The sequence below is a fragment of the Onychostoma macrolepis genome, chromosome 11 (genome assembly GCF_012432095.1).
Source record: "Onychostoma macrolepis isolate SWU-2019 chromosome 11, ASM1243209v1, whole genome shotgun sequence".
Lineage (NCBI taxonomy): Eukaryota > Metazoa > Chordata > Actinopteri > Cypriniformes > Cyprinidae > Onychostoma > Onychostoma macrolepis.
In genome coordinates, this window is record NC_081165.1 from 6,349,629 (window position 1) to 6,371,699 (window position 22,071).

The 22,071-nt window shown below is 39.5% G+C and overlaps 1 protein-coding gene across 1 annotated transcript in view; it reads left to right on the forward strand.

Moving 5' to 3' along the window:
• The window catches only part of iars1 (isoleucyl-tRNA synthetase 1), a 79,646-nt gene extending 58,976 nt beyond the window's left edge, over positions 1-20,670 (forward strand). Inside the window, exons 26-33 of the mRNA XM_058790729.1 lie at positions 30-142; positions 222-317; positions 6,665-6,841; positions 10,035-10,155; positions 10,347-10,472; positions 12,740-12,883; positions 16,396-16,548; positions 20,364-20,670. Of these exons, the coding sequence (XP_058646712.1) occupies positions 30-142; positions 222-317; positions 6,665-6,841; positions 10,035-10,155; positions 10,347-10,472; positions 12,740-12,883; positions 16,396-16,548; positions 20,364-20,443 (1,010 nt within the window). The 3' untranslated portion in view covers positions 20,444-20,670. The remainder of the gene's footprint in view (positions 1-29; positions 143-221; positions 318-6,664; positions 6,842-10,034; positions 10,156-10,346; positions 10,473-12,739; positions 12,884-16,395; positions 16,549-20,363) is intronic.
• Positions 20,671-22,071: the final 1,401 nt, after the last annotated feature.

Below are 22,071 nucleotides of genomic sequence, written 5' to 3' on the forward strand. Positions count from 1 at the left end.
CTCTCATGTCTCATGTGTCTGCTCTGCAGGGTCCATCGTTGTGGACGGTCATGAGCTGCATGAGGATGATCTGCGTCTGATGTACAGCTTCGATCAGACCTCAGGAACACCGTCCCAGTATGAGGCGCATTCAGATGCTCAGGTGCTCTTTCTGCTCTCACTCCGTCTGAACCCACGCTCCTGCAGCCTCGTGATATGAACTGACCCCTGTGTTCTCATAGGTGCTGGTTCTTCTGGACGTCACCCCCGATCAGTCCATGCAGGATGAAGGTGTGGCCCGCGAGGTCATCAACCGCATCCAGAAACTGCGCAAGAAGGTGAGAAAACATGAAGTACAATATTGCTCAATAGTTTGGAGTCTTCATGTTTTTGAAAGAAGTCTCAATGTCTTTATATGATCTAAAATAAAGTAAAGATTGTGAAATATTATTAGAATTTAAAATGGCTGTTTTCTCTGTGAATGTTAAACTGTAATTTATTTCTGTGATCAAAGCTGGATTTTCAGCATCATTACTCCAGTCTTCAGTGTCACATGATCCTTCAGAAATCATTCTAATATGCTGATTTGCTGCTGATTTGATGTTGAAAACAGTTGTGCTGATTAATATTTTTTTTGTGGAAACCATCATACATTTTATTTTTAAGGATTCACAGATGAATAGAAAGAACAGCATTTATTTGAAATATAAATCCTTTGTAACATTATAGATGATCTTAGTGTCACTTTTGATCAATTCAATGCAGCCTCGATGAATAAAAGTATAAGAAGTACATTTCTGAAGGATAATATGACACTGAAGACTGGAGTAAAGATGCTGAAAATTCAGCTTTGAACAGCAATAAATTACATTATAAAGAGGACCTATTATGCAAAAATCACTTTTTTTAAGGTGTTTGAACACAGTTGTGTGGCCGCAGTGTGTGAAAACAACAGCCTGTAATGGTAAAAATCCACCCACTCATTTTTTTTATAATCCCAATAAATTATAACCGGTCTCTCCATATGAGTGGTTTCAGATTATCCCTTTGTACACCTCACTGAAGGGAAAACGTCCCACCCATTTGTGACACTCTCTGCCCTATCAAGCTCATAATCACAAGTGGGACTTATAAAGTTTGTGATTGGCACGCTAAGGCACAATGAAACCAGCTGTCGTTATTTTTATCGCACCATGCTCCCTGTCTGTGTAATTCATAAACGATCATTTATTATGCACAGTACAATCAGATGACTGACTTTTAAACCGAGTAGGTTTTCTGTAAAGATAACAGGTTTGTACTAATAGTGGAATGTTTATTTGTATGCCGGAGCTTGAGCTCTTGAAGCTCTGCCCTCTTCTGAAAAGGGGGCCGGGAACAGCAGCTCATTTGCATTTAAAGGGACACACACAAAAACGGCACGTTTTGTCTGATACCCTAAAAGTGGCAATTTTAACAAGCTATAAAAAATGATCTGTGGGTTATTTTGAGGTAAAACTTCACATACACACTCTGGGGACATCAGAGACTTATTTTACATATTGTAAAAAGGGGCATAATAGGTCCCCTTTAACATATTCACATAGAAAACAAAAATTTTACATTCTAATAATATTTCGCAATATTAGTATTTTTGCATATTTTTCAAAAAATCAGTTCAGCCATGGTAATCAGAAGATACTTCTGTAATAAACATTATAAAATCTATTTACTATTTACCTAATTACTCCAAACAGTGTGTATGGTGTGATTTGGCTGGAGCAGTGGTGAGTGATTGGGTGGGACTAACGGCTGACTGTCTATGAGTCTCATTTAAAACAGAGAGAGCCGTTCACTCAGTGCTGAAGCTGTGATTTGGGTGAAGGTTGAAGTCTTATTTTTGGGCGTGTGTTTTGTGAATCGTACACCTCTTTCGTGTGTTTATCTCAGCTCTCTCTCGGGTCTGGCTCACTTGTTTTTCCCAGGCTCGTGAGGGATGCTTTCTGGGCGATCTTTCCACCCCAGAGTTCTGCATGCATTGAGCAACTTAATAAAGCTTAATTACCCAGAGTGCACTTGAAGACAAGCAGCACTTTGAAGTTGTGTGGAATTCAGTAAAGTAAGACAGATTCCTTCCCTCGCCCCTCGCTTTTTTTGTGCCTCTTTTTTCTTAATAAACAAACGTTTTTTCCACTGTGCTCTATATGTGAGGGGGGAAGGGCGCGGGACGCCTGCCAGGCCTGAATTCCTCTCTTATTGAAAGTCTGAAAAAATCTGAGGGAATTTTCCATGGGAGGGAATTAATTTTTCAGCGTTTGCTGAGATGAGAGGTGGTGACTGGGGGCCGGACTGAGTGAGGCTCATGGAAGAGCGCAAGAGTGTTTTTTTTTTTTTTCTCTTGTTGTTCAAAGGTATCAAATGCCCAAGCCAGTATTTTCCACAACAGGCTCGTTTGTTTTGTCATAGCACCTGCTTTGGGAAAATGATTAGCACTTGCTGCCATTTCCCAGTGCACATCTGTTTTTTTTCTTTTAAATTGAAGGCAGATTAAATGAGCTGTTCTTCACCACCGAGAGAATTGTGTGTAATAAATGATCAGTCAAAGAGCTGCTGATCTTTCAGAGAATCAGCAGTCATTGTTCAGAATATTTTCACTTTCTTTTTATAGGAGTTTGCAACCCTGTTACCATAATTATCTATCCACATTAAATCATTAATCAAAATAATCAAAAGTTTGGGTAAGATTATAATTTTTTTTTTTTTATTGATCAAGGATGCATTAAATTGATAAACTTACAGTAAAGACATTTATAATGTTACAAAAGATTTTTATTTCAAATAAATTGTTATTCTTTTGAACTTTCTAGTCATCTGTGAATCATGAAAAATAAAATGTCACAGTTTCCTTAACAAAAAGCACCTTGGGAGAAAATCAACAGCAGTACAGAGTATGAAAAGACAATGCAGAAAAGTCGAGCGGATGTGGCGAAAGATGAAACCTGAAATTCACTATAGCATCTATAAAGACAACCTTCATGCTTTCAATGTGAACTAGCCACAGCTAGACAGAGCTTCTTCTCAAACCTTATAAACAGTAACTTAAACAACTCTCGCACTCTTTTTACTACTATATCACTGGGAAGATACTGGGAAGTCGATTTCCCAGTGAAATGCTCTCAGACAGCAAATGCAATGAGTTTACTTATTTTCTGAGAAGATCCGTAATATGAGAAAGGTCATTAGCACATTCTCAAGTTATGCAGAGGTCAGTCAGAATCGACCGCAATTTCAAAAAGAAGTTACTATGTTTGTTTTTGAAGCAATTGATAGCAAAATTTTGGAAGAAATAGTACAGCACCTTGAATCGTCAACCTGCGACCTTGACACACTTCCCACATCTTTTTTCAAAAGTGTTTTTAACTGTTTAGAAGCAGATCTCTTAGAACTGGTAAATGCCTCACTTCTGAAAAAGAGCAGTCTTGATAAGACCATATTGAGCAACCATAGACCAATATCAAATCTTCCTTTTATAGGCAAGATTATTGAAAAGGTAGTTTTTAATCAGCTGAGCTACTACTTAAACTCAAATGGATACCTGGACAATTTTCAATCTGGTTTCCGACCGCATCACAGCACCGAGACGGCGCTCATAAAGATAAGAAATTATATTTGCTTTAATTCTGATTCCGGAAAAGTATCAGTGGTGGTACTATTAGATCTTAGTGCTGTGTTTGACACTGTCGATCATAACATACTTCTAGAGAGACTGGAAAACTGGGTCGGGCTTTCTGGGATGGTACTCAAATGGTCCAGGTCATACTTAGACTTATGCTCTCCTATACTCACATAATAACCTCTCCCTTCTAAGTGGACGTCCGTGACATGTGGAGTCCCACAAGGCTCAATTCTTGCACCACTCTTGTTTAGCCTGTATATGCTCCCACTAAGTCAAATAATGAGAAAGAACCAAATTGCCTATCACAGCTATGCTGATGATACCCAGATTTACCTAGCCTTATCTACAAATGACCCCATTGACTCCCTCTGCCAATGCATTGATGAAATTAACAGTTGGATGTGCCAGAACGTTCTTCAGTTAAATAAGGAGAAAAATGAAGTCAATGTTCAGTGTCAAGTTCTCAAGATGAATGCATACCTTGACTCTAGGGGTCAAACACTAAAAACCAAGTCAAAAATCTTGGGGTGTTTCTGGAGACAGACCTTAGTTTTAGTAGTCATGTCAAAGCAGTAACTAAATCAGTATACTATCATCTCAAAAACATTGCAAGAACTAGATGTTTTGTTTCCAGTCAAGACTTGGAGAAACTTGTTCATGCCTTTACAACTACAATCAAGTGTTTGCGATAACTGGCAATGAGTCTTTCATATCGCTGTGGAGGAATTTTGTCCCACTCTTATTTGCAGAATTGTTTTAATTCAGCAACATTGGAGGGTTTTCGAGCATGAATGGACTGTTTAAGGTCATACCAGAGTAGGGCTGCACGATAAATCAAAATGAAATCGCAATCGCGATTAGGCAGAAGCTGCGATTGTCATGCGTATCTTTCAGTGAAGCACGGTTCTGTGATCAGTAGTAAATCTCCATCCGAAGGCCAGAGAAACTCTTATACTACCTATAGCAGTTGCTGAATAAACAGAAGATTTAACTGTTTTCATTGATTCAACGTGACTAATAAACAAGACTACGACAATATATGGTTTATCTGAGTTCTTATTATTATAATTTTCATTATAATAAAGTATATTTATAATGCAATGCCTTTATCACTGCTTAGAATACTATTAAATATGTCGCATGCCTTATTCTGTGTAAGAAGCCACATCATCTCACAGAAGGATTTATTTCAAACACTCGACTGATGTTATGAAGTGAGTTTGGAGTAAAAACCTGTTATTAAATGTGCTATTGTCACATGCTTTCAGATAGAGCAGCATTTACTACACAGAGCATTAGTTCACTGAGAAGCTACGCAAACAGCTGTCATTATCGCGGACAATTTCTTCGATTTCATAATCGCGCAGTAATATCGTCTGTGGTTTTTAAAATTAACTTATTTTTTGCATAACCTGTACGTGAACTGCGGCTCTGTGTAGTAAATGCTGCTCCATCTGAAAGCAGGTCATGGAGATTTACTGCTGATTACAGAACCGGCTTTACTGACAAAATGCGCATGGAAATTGCATTCGATTTAATCGTGCAGCCCTATGCCACAGCATCTCAATTGGATTTAAGTCCAGACTTTGACTTGGCCACTCCAAAACCTTAATTTTGTTTTTGTTGAGCCATTCAGAGGTGGACTTGCTGGTGTGTTTGGGATCATTGTCCTGCTGCATAACCCAAGTGCGCTTGAGGTCACAAACTGATGGCCAGACATTCTCCTTCAGGATTTTCTGATAGAGTGCAGAATTCATGGTTCCATCAATTATGGCAAGTCATCCAGGTTCTGAAGCTGCAAAGCAGCCTCAGACCATCACACTACCACCACCATGTTTGACTGTTGTATGATGTTCTTTTTATGAAATGCTATGTTGGTTTTACGCCAGATGTAACGGGACACACACCTTCCAAAAAGTTAAACTTTTGTCACATCAGTCCACAGAATATTTGCCCAAAAGTCTTGGGGATAATCAAGATATTTTTTGGCAAATGTGAGACGAGACTTTGTGTTTTTTTTGGTCAGCAATGGCTTTTGCCTTGGAACTCTCCCATGGATGCTGTTTTTGCCCAGTCTCTTTCTTATTGTTGAATCATGAACACTGACCTTACTTGAGGCAAGTGAGGCCTGTAGTTCTTTAGATGTTGTTCTGGGTTCTTTTATGACCTCCTGGATGAGTCGTCGTTGCGCTCTTGGAGTAATTTTGGTAGGCCGGCCACTCCTGGGAAGGTTCACCACTGTTCCAAGTTTTCTCCATTTGTGGATAATGGCTCTGACCGTAGTTTGCTGGAGTCCAAAAGCCTTAGAAATGGCTTTATAACCCTTTCCAGACTGATACATGTCAACTATTTTGTTTCTCATCTGTTCTTGAATTTCTTTAGATCGCGGCATGATGTGTTGCTCTTTAAACATGCTTCACTTTGTCAGACAGGTTCTATTTAAGTGATTTCTTGATTCAACAGGTCTGGCAGTAATCAGGCCTGGGTGTGGCTAGTGAAATTTAACTCGGCTTTCTAAAATAATGTGGTTAATCACAGTTCTTTCATGAGTTAACAGGAGGGGGTAATTAATTTTTCACGTAGGGCCAGGTAGGTTTGGACCGCTTTCTTCCCTTAATAAATGAAATCATCATTTAAAAACAGCATTTTGTATTTACTTGCATTATCTTTGTGTAATATTAAAATTTGTTTGATGATCTGAATCTTTTAAGTGTAACAAATATGCAAAAAAAAAAAACAGGAAGGGGGCAAAAACCTTTTCACGACACTGTAAATAAACTTTGCCTTGCCTTGCCTAGAATGATTTCTGAAGGATCATGTGACACATGTGATCACATCAATCAATTACATTTTAACAGATATTCACATAGAGAACAGCTATTTTAACCTGTACTATTCTAAAATATTACTGCATGTTTTTAAAATCAAATACTTTTCGAGACTGTGTAAGATCAAGCAATTTTTTATTTTATAAAAATTTTTCCTGTAATCCTGCGTATGTCTTTTAATGTGTCAAACTTGTGGTCTCAGGGTCATCTGGTCCCGTCGGATGAGATCACTGTGTATTACAGCAGTCAGCCGGCGGGGGAATACCTGGATAAAGTCATCCAGGCACACACAGACTTCATCTTTGCCACGACTAAAGCTCCTCTCAAGCCCTATCCAGTGTCCCAGAATGCCAGCGTGATCGTCCAGGAGAAAACGCAGGTGACACACTGATTGATGCTGAACTCATTTAGAGATGCACAGATACTGGTCCACTGTCACTCTGAGACTGTGCCGTTTCCTGCACTTTGTTCTCCTGCCAATACCGACATTTGATGTCTACTAATACCAGCCTGCAAATATGAATATGCTTTACAACTCTTGATAGATTTAACATGGAGAAAGCATCATGCATGACTTGATGCAGACTAACACAAACAGACCTAAGTAACAGAATAGTAAAAGTTCGCATCTAACGGGAATATTTGCTTCACTGCTAATTAAAATTCGCATGAAATCTGTCATGTTCAGGAAGATAAGAGCTAATGAACTATTGATGGTTTATACACTTGAATTATCATCACAAGTCAAGGCACATATTTTAACATGTTTTCTGACTGCATTTCTAGATTCATTCTCCAAATGTTCCACAATCACATGGCAATTAGCGAAGGAAATAATGAATAACTCAAATCAACACATAAGAATATAAATAATGGCACAGAAAGCTGAGCTCAGCTGTATGAACACTCATTTAATTCAGAGTGCAAGTTTTTTTGCTCAGTGTTGCATGCGTTTTGAGGTTCCTCTGTAATACCTTGTTTATTTATGTTTATAGTACATTATTATTTATTATTATTATTATTATTATTATAGTAATTATAATCAAATTCTAAATTCTCTAATCATTGCATTTTTACACTCTTTGCACTTTTTACACACAAAATGAGCTAAATAATATGGAGCCCCACACATTATGTGCAAAAAAAAAAGTACAAAAATACATTTTGTCTTTATGTCATGTGTGCAGCTGAGTAGAATATCACATAGTTGCCAGCTAGTGAATGTTTTTTTGTTTTTGTGCTGGTTTACTTGCCACATAGTGTATGTAATAAAAATAAAATAATATTTAAAAAAAATAAGGGTGGCTGAACAGCAACATTTTCAGTCCCATCCTAGCTCTCATACCTCAGTTATGATACTAAATACATCACTGAATATGTGTGCTAATAGACACAAATATATGTGTGCTAGAAAATCATGCAACACAAGCATACTAAACCAATAACTGAAGCACACACAAAATATGTCATGTATAAGAAGATCATGTGACATAATATTGATTGATATGTTATTTTTAACGGCCCTAAAAGGATGGCATGAGTGCATGGCTAGACCTTTGGGTTTTTATTCAGTTTTATTTGTCACGGTTTGCAGAACTGAATTCAGCTTATTCTCTCTAAGTGGCTTAGTGGATCTGGGTATATTAACAAATTGCATCTGTTTTCCTCTCATATTATAAACCCTATTCCTAAAATACATCCAATGTATTTTTGTATAAAAATGTGTAAAAAAAAGGGATCGTTCACCCAGAAATGATAATCTGCTGTTCATTTACTCGCCGTCAGGCCATCTGAGATGTAGGTGACTTTTTTTCTTCACTACAACAGTAAAGAAGATTTTTAGCAGAAACTGTGGTCTCTGTTTATTCTTAATATGCAAGTCAATGGCTACGGTCACTTTGAGAGTAAAAAAAACATACAGCAGGGTTCCCGCGTCTCCTTAAAGTCTTAAGTCTTAAATTTAGTTTTATCAAATTTAAGGCCATAAAAAGTCTTAAAATAGAAAGTTTGGGGATGGAAAGACCAGAATTGCGATATGAATGTGATGATTAAACTTCAAAAGGCAATGATTTCATTAAATAAACATGAGCGCTGCTGCCACACGTTTCAAAGTCCGGTGCTGCGCTGCTTTGTGTTCAGCTGTTATCGGGGAAACAGTTATATTTCTGCCGTTCCAAAAGCACCACCTGCTGGCAGAGAACGAATGTGCATTTTCAATAAGGCAGTTGTTTTTGTTCAGACCAATGTGAAAATTGACCCATGTTTTTACCCTGTAAACACACAGAGCTGTAAATGTGAACTGGTGGATCAATAAGAAGATAATCATTATAAATCTAAACAGTACAATGTATTTATATCTTATTTAATTAATATAACAATTTATTGATAATAATAAGAGCCACTAACACTAGCTTTCTCTGTTCTTTTTCTATTCTATCTACGTTTTTCTTTTTATTTAATATATAAAAGAGCCTCTAACACTAGCATTCTCTATTCTTTTCTATTCTATCTACTTGTTTTCTTTTTATTTATTATATGAAAAAAAACCTTGTTATGCGAACTGCGTTAGGCTAACCGAGACTTGTTATAGCACTCGCATATCATTGCTCTTTTGTTGATTTGATTGCTTCCATTGTCCTCATTTGTAAGTCACTTTGGATAAAAGCATCTGCTAAATGACTAAATGTAAATATAATTTTATAAACTAATATAGTAATTAATTAGTGCTATCAAACGATTAATCACAATTAATTGCATCCAAAATAAGTTTTTGTTTATGTATGTGTACTGTGTGTATTTATGTATATATAAATAAACACACTTTCAGTATATATTTAGAAAATATTTGCATGTATATAAATGTATATATTAATATTCTTATATTTTATATTAAATACTGTATAAATATATTTAATATATAAACAAAACTTTTCTTAAATATATACATGCATGTGTTTTTATTTATATATACATAATAAATATACACTTATATTATGTAAACAAAAACTTTTATTTTGGATGCTATTAATCGCAATTAATCGTTTGGCAGCACTATAATTAATACTTTTGACGCATCCATTTTCTTAAATTGTTTAAAGGCTGAAATGTAAAGTGTATCATTTTATAAAACTTTGTTTTTGTGAGAACTTGTATCTGAACTGTAAATCATGCTTTTTACAGTAATTTTACAGTTTAATATGTTACTATAGACATCGCCCTACCCTGCTCATATGCTATTAATTTTATTTGTGCAGGTCTTAAAGTCTTAAATTTGTGCTTAAAAATCCTGCAGAAACCCTGATACAGGCAGCACGAAATTTAACCTCTGGCTCCTGGAGATATACTGAGGTCTTATGAAGCGAAACGATTGGTCTGTGCAAGAAACTGAACATTACTTACAATATTATTACCTGTAATCCAGAGCCTCAGGCAAATGAACGGCAGATTTTTCATTTCCGGGTGAACGATCCCTTAAGAAAAGAGCACTCCATGCATGTTGTGTTGTGTTAGCAAGTCATCCTCAGAAGGATATGTTGTGCACTGGATCAGGGTTGTGATTGTTTGTGTTGCAGCTGAAAGGCTCGGATCTGGAGTTAACTATCGTGCGAGGGTCATCTGACTCCAGAGCGCCTCTGACCACCGCGGCCTGCGCTTACGTCAACCTCAGAGTCACACTCAAGGACAAACAGCAAGGTACATCACCGCTGGAGTTCAGACTCAATCACAAGTGCGCTGTTGTGAGCAGATGCGTTTGTAAGCATTGATGTACCTCTGTGATGAGAGGGACACATGTAATTAAGTGTGTTTCCGCTCCACTGTGTGCTCTCTAAACACGTTGTTCTCTCAGAGCCATGCTCACTCTTCTCCATTCATGCTTCTCTCAGAGGGTGTCGTTCTGCTGGAGAACCCCAAGGGTGATGACATACTGGACGTGGAGCGGCTCAAGACCGTTTGCTGCAGTGTTTTTGGACTCAACGGTGCACCTGTGACCATATTCAATGGGAAGACAGGTGAGAAACGTCACCTCCAGACTCAAAAACTCCCAGAATGTATCAGACACTTTCAGTGACCAATATACTGATATGTCCAGAAGTCTAAGACAACATCGAAAATTTGGGATCATTTTCATTTAAAACTGGGAATTAATAGAAAGTGCTGTATTGCTAGACATATTTGCAAGCAAATAAAAGGAAATGAATGTCACGTGACTCTTTGTACAGATGGTCAGATTGAAGCTCAGGACGCTCTTTCTCAAATCATGCAAGACAACAATGATCATCCTCACATTTTTGTTTTATTTTCAGTTCACTTTTCATACTGTGCTTACTCTATAACATGAAAAGATAATGATATAAAAACGATATAATTGTGATATGATTTGCTTTAGTAAGTGTCTCAGATCGCTTCGGTTCACAGTAAATGCAGTCAGCTCAATCTGTCAGTGTTCTGCGAGTTTAACACTCATTTGAGAACACAATGCATGCTGGGTTCACTTTATTTACACATTCAGATCGTTTCCTGCACTTTTGTACACAGATGATTACAGCCTTTCACCAGTGTTTCACCAGAATTAAAGCTTGACGATTTGAACGATTTAAAGTCAAGAATTTATGGCTTAAACATTAGAATTGTAAATTGCAGTGAAAATAGTCATCAAATTAATTTTTTACAGTACATTTGTAATTTACAACAGTAAACCGTTTTTAAAAGTGGTTGCAGCATAATTATAATGATATAATTAAAATAATAATTAAAGAGATCATTCAGCCAAAATCATTCTGACGTTGTTTATTTGCCTAACACACATTCGTGCTTTTGTGTTCTGATGAAAAATATTCACTCAGTCTGTGAACGAGGTGTAGTACAAACTGTAACACCGCGGTAAAATCAGTGTCACAAGAAAAGCAGTTTTGACTCATAATGTATGAGCAGATCCACAGGTTGTGACAGCCAGGTTTTTATTTATTTATTTATTTTTACTTTTTCTCTAAATTAGTGCATTCATATTCAGCTTATGAATTCTGTCATTAATTAGGAGTAGTGGTGTGGTTTCATTTAGGTCAGGGTTTATTTATTTGGCCATCTGTCTTTGTTTGGAGTTTAGTGAAGCAGTGGAGTGTGTTTTCAATCAGATCATTGATTCATGAACTGGTCAGTGTTTAGTCGTGTGTGTGTGTGTGTGTATTTGGTGTTTGTTCTCTTCATCTGAGTTTTCCCACACTTGCAGATAGTGTTGTCACAATGCCAACATTTGAGTCATTTGAAGCGCTCTTCACATGTAAGAAGAATTGAGTTGGTCTTCTGACACTCATTTTGACTTTCCATATTAGTAGATCAGGGTTCCCACGGGTCCTTGAAATCCTTGAAAGTTTGTGAATCTGATTAAAAATTTTCAAGGCCCTGGAAAGTTTTTGAAAATAAACAAACATAGATACAGGTCCTTGAAAATTCCATATTATTCCCTCCAGTTTTCTAATTTATTTTGCCAACACTTTGTGCATACTAGCTTGCTTGATTTACGTTGCACATTTATGCATTACATTAAGTGTTTCCCATGTGAGATACTTTGTGTTGTTCGTTGCCATGACGTTCACACGCACACGAAACTACTAAGATGGTACCTCAACGTTTCACAGACACACCGTGAAACATTGCAAAAATAGGCTGAAACCACTGAAACGTGATGACTGGAAAATGCAAGTTTCAAGATATTTGGCTCACCAAAGAAGATTACAAAGAATGGCTTGCCAGAGATCCAAAGGATGTAATGTTGAATTGCTTTGCTTGTTAAGATAATGTAAAGCCATGAGGCAAGAAAAACTTAAAAGCATATTCATATATCTTAAAACTTCTGGTTACATGAGCCTAAGCTCTTTTCAAAAAAATCCATAAAGTTAATATCAGATCATTTTTAGAATGCAGTATAGTATGTACCAAATATTATTCAATTTTATGCAAAACAGAAATACGACAAATATTAGATTTGTCATATGGCCAAAAATAAATGCAAAAAAAAGAAGCTTTTTTGCATAGTTGTGTTTGACACATGAAAACTGTAACAATGTATCTTACAAGGTGACGCGATGTAACCTTTGTTTTCACTTGAAATGTGTCCCCACATTAAGTCCTTGAATTTGAGGGTATTGGACCTGGAAAGTCCTTGAAAGGTCCTTGAATTTGAAGTTAACCAAGGTGTAGGAACCCTGTAGATATTCCTGAAAGGGTTTGAAGGGAAACATGAAGGTGTTTCAGTCACACGTGTGTTTGTCTCTTTCAGCGCTGAACGCTGAGACTGACCTGATGTCCCTGAGCGGGAAAATGCTGACGGTGACCTCAGGTTCGAGTCCTGCAGACGTGAGCAGCTCCGACTCTCTGCTGTGTCCATATGTCAATCTGCAGCTCATGAACGCCAGTCCAGCCGGTGGGTTTCACTCGTCACACACATCTCATCATTTTATTTATATATATATATATATATATATACACACATACACATATACACACATACACACACACACACACACACACACACACACACACACACACACACACGTATTTAGATATACATATCACTCCTAATCTCCATACATATAAAAATGAATAAAAACTATAGACCTATTTAGCAAAATAAGTAAAACACAACAAATTTAATAAAAAAAATTTAATTAAAATTAAAATGAAAACATAAAATGTAACAAAAGCATACAATATATTAACAAAAACTAACAGTTTCTCAGGGATGTTAAAATAACACAGGTCACAAATAAGATTTTGTTTTAAATTAATATGCTCCCTTAGAAGGCAGCTGACTATGGAGTGTGTTACACTTCTATCTATTTTATTTTAAATCTATTTTGAAACACTTATCACGTGTCCTGAAGAATGAACTCATCTAGTCCTTGATTAATGTGCTTGATTACTTGACACAAGTAGTTAATGAGCGGTCAGTTAACTTGTGACTTTACAATTTTCTCAACAATGAGGATGCAAATCCAGAGACACAATGGAAAGCTGTTTTGAAGCGCGTGTTGTCACAGTGTGTTGTCGACGGAGTGGCGCGTGTTGTCGGAGTGGCGCGTGTTGTCGCAGGAGTGGCGCGTGTTGTCGCAGGAGTGGCGCGTGTTGTCGACGGAGTGGCGCGTGTTGTCGACGGAGTGGCGCGTGTTGTCGACGGAGTGGCGCGTGTTGTCGACGGAGTGGCGCGTGTTGTCGACGGAGTGGAGTGTGTTGTCGCAGAAGTAGCGCGTACATGTTGTCGCAGGAGTAGCACATGCGCGTGCTGTCGCCGGAGTGGAGTGTGTTGTCGACGGAGTGGCGCATGTTGTCGCAGGAGTAGCACATGCGCGCTGTCGCCGGAGTGGAGTGTGTTGTCGCAGGAGTGGCGCGTGTTGTCGCAGTGTGTTGTCGCAGGAGTAGCGCGTGCGTGTGTTGTCGCAGGAGTAGTGTGTGCGTGTGTTGTCACTGTGTAATGGCACCAGAGTGGAGTGTGTTGTCGCAGGAGTAGTGCATGCGCAGTGTGTTGTCGCAGGAGTAGTGCATGCGCAGTGTGTTGTCGCAGGAGTAGTGTGTGTTGTCACAGTGTGTTGTCACCGGAGTGGAGTGTGTTGTCGCAGAAGTAGCGCGTACATGTTGTCGCAGGAGTAGCACATGCGCGCGTGCTGTCGCCGGAGTGGAGTGTGTTGTCGCAGGAGTGGCGCGTGTTGTCGCAGTGTGTTGTCGCAGGAGTAGCGCGTGCGTGTGTTGTCGCAGGAGTAGTGTGTGCGTGTGTTGTCACTGTGTAATGGCACCAGAGTGGAGTGTGTTGTCGCAGGAGTAGTGCATGCACAGTGTGTTGTCGCAGGAGTAGTGTGTGTTGTCACAGTGTGTTGTCACCGGAGTGGAGTGTGTTGTCGCAGAAGTAGCGCGTACATGTTGTCGCAGGAGTAGCACATGCGCGTGCTGTCGCCGGAGTGGCGCGTGTTGTCGCAGGAGTGGCGCGTGTTGTCGCAGGAGTGGCGCGTGTTGTCGCAGGAGTGGCGCGTGTTGTCGCAGGAGTGGAGTGTGTTGTCGCAGTGTGTTGTCACAGGAGTAGCGCGTGCGTGTGTTGTCACAGGAGTAGTGTGTGCGTGTGTTGTCACTGTGTAATGGCACCAGAGTGGAGTGTGTTGTTGCAGGAGTAGTGCATGCGCAGTGTGTTGTCGCAGGAGTAGTGTGTGTTGTCACAGTGTGTTGTCACTGGAGTGGAGTGTGTTGTCGCAGGAGTAGCACGTGCGTGTGTTGTTGCTGGAGTGGCTCGTGTTGTCGCAGGAGTAGCACGTGTTGTCGACGGAGTGGAGTGTGTTGTCGCAGGAGTAGTGCGTGTTGTTGCAGGAGTAGCGCGTGCGTGTGTTGTTGCTGGAGTGGCTCGTGTTGTTGCAGGAGTAGCGTGTGTTGTCGACGGAGTGGAGTGTGTTGTCGCAGGAGTAGCGTGTGTTGTCGACGGAGTGGAGTGTGTTGTCGCAGGAGTAGCACGTGTTGTCGCAGGAGTAGCGTGTGTTGTCGACGGAGTGGCGCATGTTGTCGCAGGAGTAGCGTGTGCGTGTGTTGTTGCTGGAGTGGCTCGTGTTGTCGCAGGAGTAGCACGTGTTGTCGACGGAGTGGAGTGTGTTGTCGCAGGAGTAGCGTGTGTTGTCGACGGAGTGGAGTGTGTTGTCGCAGGTGTAGCGTGTGTTGTCGACGGAGTGGAGTGTGTTGTCGCAGGTGTAGCGCTTGTTGTCACAGTGTGTTGTCGCAGGAGTAGTGCGTGTTGTTGCAGGAGTAGCGTGTGCGTGTGTTGTCGCAGGAGTAGCACGTGCGTGTGTTGTTGCTGGAGTGGCTCGTGTTGTCGCAGGAGTAGCACGTGTTGTCGACGGAGTGGAGTGTGTTGTCGCAGGAGTAGCGTGTGTTGTCGACGGAGTGGAGTGTGTTGTCGCAGGTGTAGCGTGTGTTGTCGACGGAGTGGAGTGTGTTGTCGCAGGTGTAGCGCTTGTTGTCACAGTGTGTTGTCGCAGGAGTAGTGCGTGTTGTTGCAGGAGTAGCGCGTGCGTGTGTTGTTGCTGGAGTGGCTCGTGTTGTCGCAGGAGTAGCGCATGTTGTCGCAGGAATGGCGCGTGTTGTCGCAGGAGTAGCGCATGTTGTCGCAGGAGTAGTGTGTTGTCACAGGAGTAGTGTGTGTTGTCGCAGGAGTAGTGCGTGTTGTTGCAGGAGTAGCACGTGCGTGTGTTGTTGCTGGAGTGGCTCGTGTTGTCGCAGGAGTAGCACGTGTTGTCGACGGAGTGGAGTGTGTTGTCGCAGGAGTAGCGTCTGTTGTCGACGGAGTGGAGTGTGTTGTCGCAGGAGTAGCGCGTGTTGTCACAGTGTGTTGTCGCAGGAGTAGTGCGTGTTGTTGCAGGAGTAGCGCGTGCGTGTGTTGTTGCTGGAGTGGCTCGTGTTGTCGCAGGAGTAGCGCATGTTGTCGCAGGAATGGCGCGTGTTGTCGCAGGAGTAGCGCGTGTTGTCACAGTGTGTTGTCGCAGGAGTAGTGCGTGTTGTTGCAGGAGTAGCACGTGCGTGTGTTGTTGCTGGAGTGGCTCGTGTTGTCGCAGGAGTAGCGCGTACATGTTGTCGCAGGAGTGGAGTGTGTTGTCGCAGGAGTAGCGTCTGTTGTCGACGGAGTGGAGTGTGTTGTCGCAGGAGTAGCGCGTGTTGTCACAGTGTGTTGTCGCAGGAGTAGCGTCTGTTGTCGACGGAGTGGAGTGTGTTGTCGCAGGAGTAGCGCGTGTTGTCACAGTGTGTTGTCGCAGGAGTAGTGCGTGTTGTTGCAGGAGTAGCGCGTGCGTGTGTTGTTGCTGGAGTGGCTCGTGTTGTCGCAGGAGTAGCGCATGTTGTCGCAGGAATGGCGCGTGTTGTCGCAGGAGTAGCGTGTGTTGTTTATGCGTGTGTGTGTTTGTCCTGTAGAGTGTCAGACTGGAGACGTGGCCACGCTGCTCTTAATGAACCCAGCGGGAAAGAACGCCTTGCACTTCCATGAGCTCCTGCGTGAAACGGCTAAAGTCTTCGGCCTGAGAGGAAGGAAACTGATGCTGTACCTGAATGAAGAGCTTACAGAAGGTGAGGAACACGTCATCTCTCTTTCACTTACACTTCATTTCATTGTGTCCTTGTTACACAGCGATTACTGAGTAATATCAATCAACTGCATGCACTTACTATAGGGTTAGTTAGTGAGTTGCTTGTAATTCTGCATAATTTACTGTTATTACTGTAGAAAACACATTTAATGTGTAACTGTCACCTTAGAGTGTTACCAGAGATTGCCGTTTTCACAGTCTGTAGCCGAGCGTGTATAGATATGAGGAATCTTGAGTTCATATTCTCACACACATAAGTCTTCTCATTGATCTGTGTCACTTTGATCACCATACTAACACACAGAAATGAGCAAATACTGTCCCTCTTACTGTATATATTGTACCGTTATTATACCGATATTACAGTTCCTTCACATATACAATGAACCACACCCCAGTATTTCAGCATTTTATTTATTTTTCATTCCATGTTTGTTGACGAGCTTTGTTCCCATGACTAAAACGAGACGATGATGAGACAACAATTTGGTCAATAAATGATAACTGTGACTATATCAACATGCGATATCGTTGACGGTAAAAAAACGAGACAAAAATGTATTTTAAAAAATAAAAACTTGACCAAAATCATCTTTGATTTTTATCAAAAAAAGAGAGAAAATATCATTGAGATCTGCTGAATACGCCTTTGCTATGTGTGAGGTTACCAGATATCAAGAGTTCAGATCCCCAAATCAGAGCTTCTTTCTTAAAAGGATACATTTTCCTGGTGTTTTCTTTTAATTTTAGCAATCTGGCAACCACTCATTATTAATGAAGCACCGTCGATGATCTGAAAACACAGATTAATAAGTAAACTAGAGATTAGCAATCTCCATGTGAGATGTTCAGCTTTAATGAAAATGTCATTCAGCCGGTCTGTGTTCTGTCATGAGATCTCAACTATTGTGTTTGTGTTTGTGATTGCTGCATAAACACACTTCCTCAACCGCTGTTGTTATAATAGAGAAACACTTTTGCAAATTGGAATAATTGAAATTACTATTTGGAATTTCACTGTTATGATATTTTTGTGTTTTACCAGTTTTCGTAACGTAGACAGAGAGTGTGCGTATCTAAGTTTCTGATATTAATTTCTATAATAACTATTTTATAATAAATTTGTACACTAGATGAGGTAAAATGAACCAAGTTCACGTTCTGTTGCCTTGTGCTTACTGGTGAAAGTTCAATACCTGAGTTCATCAGGGTCAGAGTCAGTGGACTGGATATTCAACTGGATTTTGAATTAGAATAACAGGACAAAAATTATTACTAAATTACAATTTCAACTAATTCAGCACTGTTACATGAAGATGACTTTCATTAGTTCAGCCCAAGTTGTGTTCAAAAGCATTATTAATTAAATCATTGATTTTCAATTAATCGTTCAACTGATTAGACACGTTTCTCTTTCACATCACAGTCTGAATCTACTGATTATATAATATATTGAGCCAGAGAGAACAAATAATAATTGTTTATCAGTGAATTCTCTAACACAGCATTTCTGTGCCGGTGAATGAGATGCAATTCCAGATAGAATATTAACTCCACAACAGCTGGATGAACATAAGCATGAACATAACGGACAGCAGTATATTCAGCTATTATTTAATACATAAAAACAATAATAAAATATTACAAAGCACATTAAATGTTCTGTTTATGTTTATCTGAAAGTGTAACAATGCAAAGAGGTTTTCTTACGGCGGCCGAGAGATCTCAATGTGCTGCAAATAAAGAAAACAACTAAATAAAGAAACGCACTGCAAATAAAATTCTTTATTTGTTTGTGTTGTGAGCATTTGCAGCACCTGCTGTCAAACTGATGAAGGTGTTTTCTTGGTTTGCTGGTGCTTTTTCTATTGCATGTGTTTTCTGAAGTTGCGGCGCGTTGAGCGTGTTTTCTGTAAGGGTTAGGTTTGGGTTAGGGGATAGAAAATATTGTTTAAAAGTAATAGACGTCTATAGAAAGTAGGGATGGGAATCTTCAGCCACTTCATGATTCGATTCCAAAACGATTCTTGATCTACATTTTTCCCAATTAATTCTTCTGCTGTGCAAATACAACTTTACAGTTTAACCAAAATTGCAGTTTCTATGCTTTTTGTTTATAGTTGGGATCTCTCTGTGTCAGTACTGCCATCTTAAAAATAGGGGTGTGAATCTTGGTTTCACGATTCAGTTCAATTACGATTATCACTATCATTCTCAGTTTTCAATATTACTGCACATGGCTACATTTTCACATACATTTTATATCAATTTTACCTGCAATTCTATAAGCAGGCTGTTCTTTAAAACAATTACTTATTTAAAATAAGTGTTCTTCAAGTATCCGAAAGTTTACAGACAATAGTTGTTTTTTTCTTTTTTCGTTTGATTATTGCTGATGAGATCATAGACACTGGCAGCTTTAACAGGCTGCATTCAGACTAATGCACAGATCTATTTCCACATATCAGATGTTTTGTCCTGCTCTGAAAACATAAAATGACTGTGTTTACATCAATTTTGTATAAAAGTATTAAAAAATGCAAGTGCATTTAACCGCAGCCACAATCGACCTTCAGGACAAACAAACACAAAGCGCGCGTGAAAGTCTGTCAGTGCGCGAGTTTCGTGCATCTAATAGTACTGCATTCCAAACGGCAGAAATGAAAGCTATGGAAGCCCGTTTCCGCCACTGAGTAAAAATATAATAAACGTTATTTTTTCTCTCAATTCTGACTTTTTTTCTCAGAATTGAGAGATATAATCTCTCAATTATGTGGGGAGAAAAAAAAAAGTCGGAATTGTTGCGTTAACCTTTTTTTAAATTTTTTTTTTTTATTCAGTGGCAGAAATGGGCTTCCATAGCATATCTAAGGTAAAACACAGCGGGTGGAAGCACACACGGTCAAGCAATGCGCGCGTATCTCACAGCGCAAATTCTGTGCAATGAATCCCGCCGCGTCTCTAGCGCGCACACGTGCCATATGTGGGGAAAAAACAAGCTCAGAATCGATTCTGAAATATTCAGAATCATTGAAGAGAGAATCACATCGAGAGAATCGATTTTTTTTTTTTTTCTCCCAGCCCTAAAAGAAAGTCCCCACAATTCACAGAAACAAGCGTGTGTGTGTGTGTGTGTGTGTGTGTGTGTTTGGGGGTTGATTTAGTCACATGCACTCACACTTACTCCACTTGAGGACACCTTCACTCCTGATCTCCAGACCTTCAGCAGTAAATCTGTAACCAGATCCCTGTGTGTGGGAAAAAAAAAACAGAAGCTACAGAAGCTAAATATATAATACCAAAGTTGTCTCAGAAATTCCCTGACAAGCGCAGGCCGTGAGAAGCACTGCTCGCAATCCCTCGTCTTCTTCCACGGCACATCGGTGTTCCTGTAAAACATCTGTAATAAAAGACACGGAGCCCATTCCTCCTCGTTTGGTTTCTAATCAGATCAGAAGAGAGTTTGTTTGTTTGTTGGTTGGTGTCTTAAAGAAAGTAGGTCATATCCCAGAGGCCTCTGCTGTCAGATGCACAGAGCAAGATGGCCGTCATGAGCTCAGGTCTTCTGCTCAGAGACGACACGAGTCCGTCTAGCGTTTCATCAGAGCGCAGACGCTGGACTCCGCAGCAAGCCGTCTGAGCACCCTAGCCACTGTGTTCTACAGACAAACATGGCATGCAGGAGCTCACGTTTGCTTCAGGAGTCGTACAAATGCAGTGTGTGATTGTTAAAAATGAGTAGTTGTTAGTAATGTTGAGTTGTTGGCCGTGTCTGATTGATTATGGTTGTTTCAGAGCTGGAGGCGTCCCCTCTGCACACTCTGAACACCAAGACCCTCTACGTGAAAGTTCTTCCTACAACAGCCCAAGCCTAACCGGATCAGACCTGCGTCTAATGAAGATCCTCAGCAGCAGCTTCTTCCTCACGTCTGTTCAGCATGATGGGTTTGGTGTTTGTGATGGGAAAGGGAAACTCTGGGAATCTCTTCATGTATGTTGATTGACTCATTAGATGGGAGTAAGTGCAGATTATAACTGGAGCTGTACTCTGTGGGAAAGCTTTGAATAAACCTCGAGTTGCAAATAAAACCTTTGAAATATTCATTTGTCTTTATCATCTTCAGAATGGCATTGCAGCATGTGTATCCATGCAGTGTGTGTGTTTACAGAGAACAGACGCGATAGAAATGTTTCTTAAAAGGATACTTTCATAATCACGATCAGTGCTGCTGATAATGTTGTTCCAAACCCAAAACACTTTCATTCATCTTTAAACGACAAATGAAGATATTTAATGAAACCTGAGATTTCTGTCCCTCAATTGAAAGGATATAGAACCGTAACATTGATGTTTCAAAATGTTTATTAAGACATGCTAAAAGTAATCCAAATGAACTTCATTGGTCAAGCAAGCGCATTTGAACCCTCGCTGACCATATTTGATGTGCTGAAACATATATTTGAGATGTGTTTGTAAGTGTCTTTATTTGCGTTTCATAGATGAACAAAAATCTTATGGGTTTGGAACAACGTGAAGGTGAGTAAATAATGGTAGAGTTTACATGGATGTAATGCAGGCGAACTTACAAACAAAGCGAAGTCAGATCCTGTCTTAAAGGTGTTATCAGTTTTAGATTTCAGATTCAAATTAGACCAATCTACCCTTTTTTCAGCTGAGTTTAAAGTTATGACCAGTTTTGAAGAAAATAAAAAAAATAGATTACAAGCTTTTTAAGACTAGTGCAACTGGCCCCTGGCGCAGATGATTTATTAGAAAATAAGATAACTACAATGCGCTCTTCTGTCACTTGATCTTTTTATTTTGGTGCATCAATCTGTTAAATTATTAAGTTCACACTGATAGAAATGAATCTTTTCCAATAAATTAAAATAGATTTTTACCTTTTATGGGCACTTTTACCTCTATAAAGCCATATTTGTCCCTAAAAGTGCATTATCTTTTGAATCATATTCTTACATTTAATCAGCCAGTTAGAATAATTAGACATTTGAGCTACTGCCAAGCAAATTAAATCAGTATCAACAAAATTCATCTTTGCAATGCAGAGGAAACACAGAAGCTGCATCTGAAGTGGTATTTAGATGTCTTTACATGTGTTTAATGCAGGACATGAATGCATTTAACCTGCAGTTATAAATGCATAAATAATGTTTTAATATATTAAACCTAAAACATTGAATACTGATATTTTAAATTATTTAAATAATAAAAAATACTTTAAATGTCAAACTAAACCCGCCAGTAGGTGGCAGGCAGCAAGTCACTGTTAATAAGTGAGTCTTTGCTATTGAACCGAATCATTTAAACGGTTGATTCATTCAGGAACAAAACACCTCAATTTCAAGAATTGAGGTAATTTTTGGAGAAAAAACTATGTGAAGTGGTATAAATATATACATTTCCTGCCCCCATGTCTTGAGTTTGTGATCATTCTAAATATATTTTTATAGACTGAATCAAACAGTGAAAGAACACACTCTA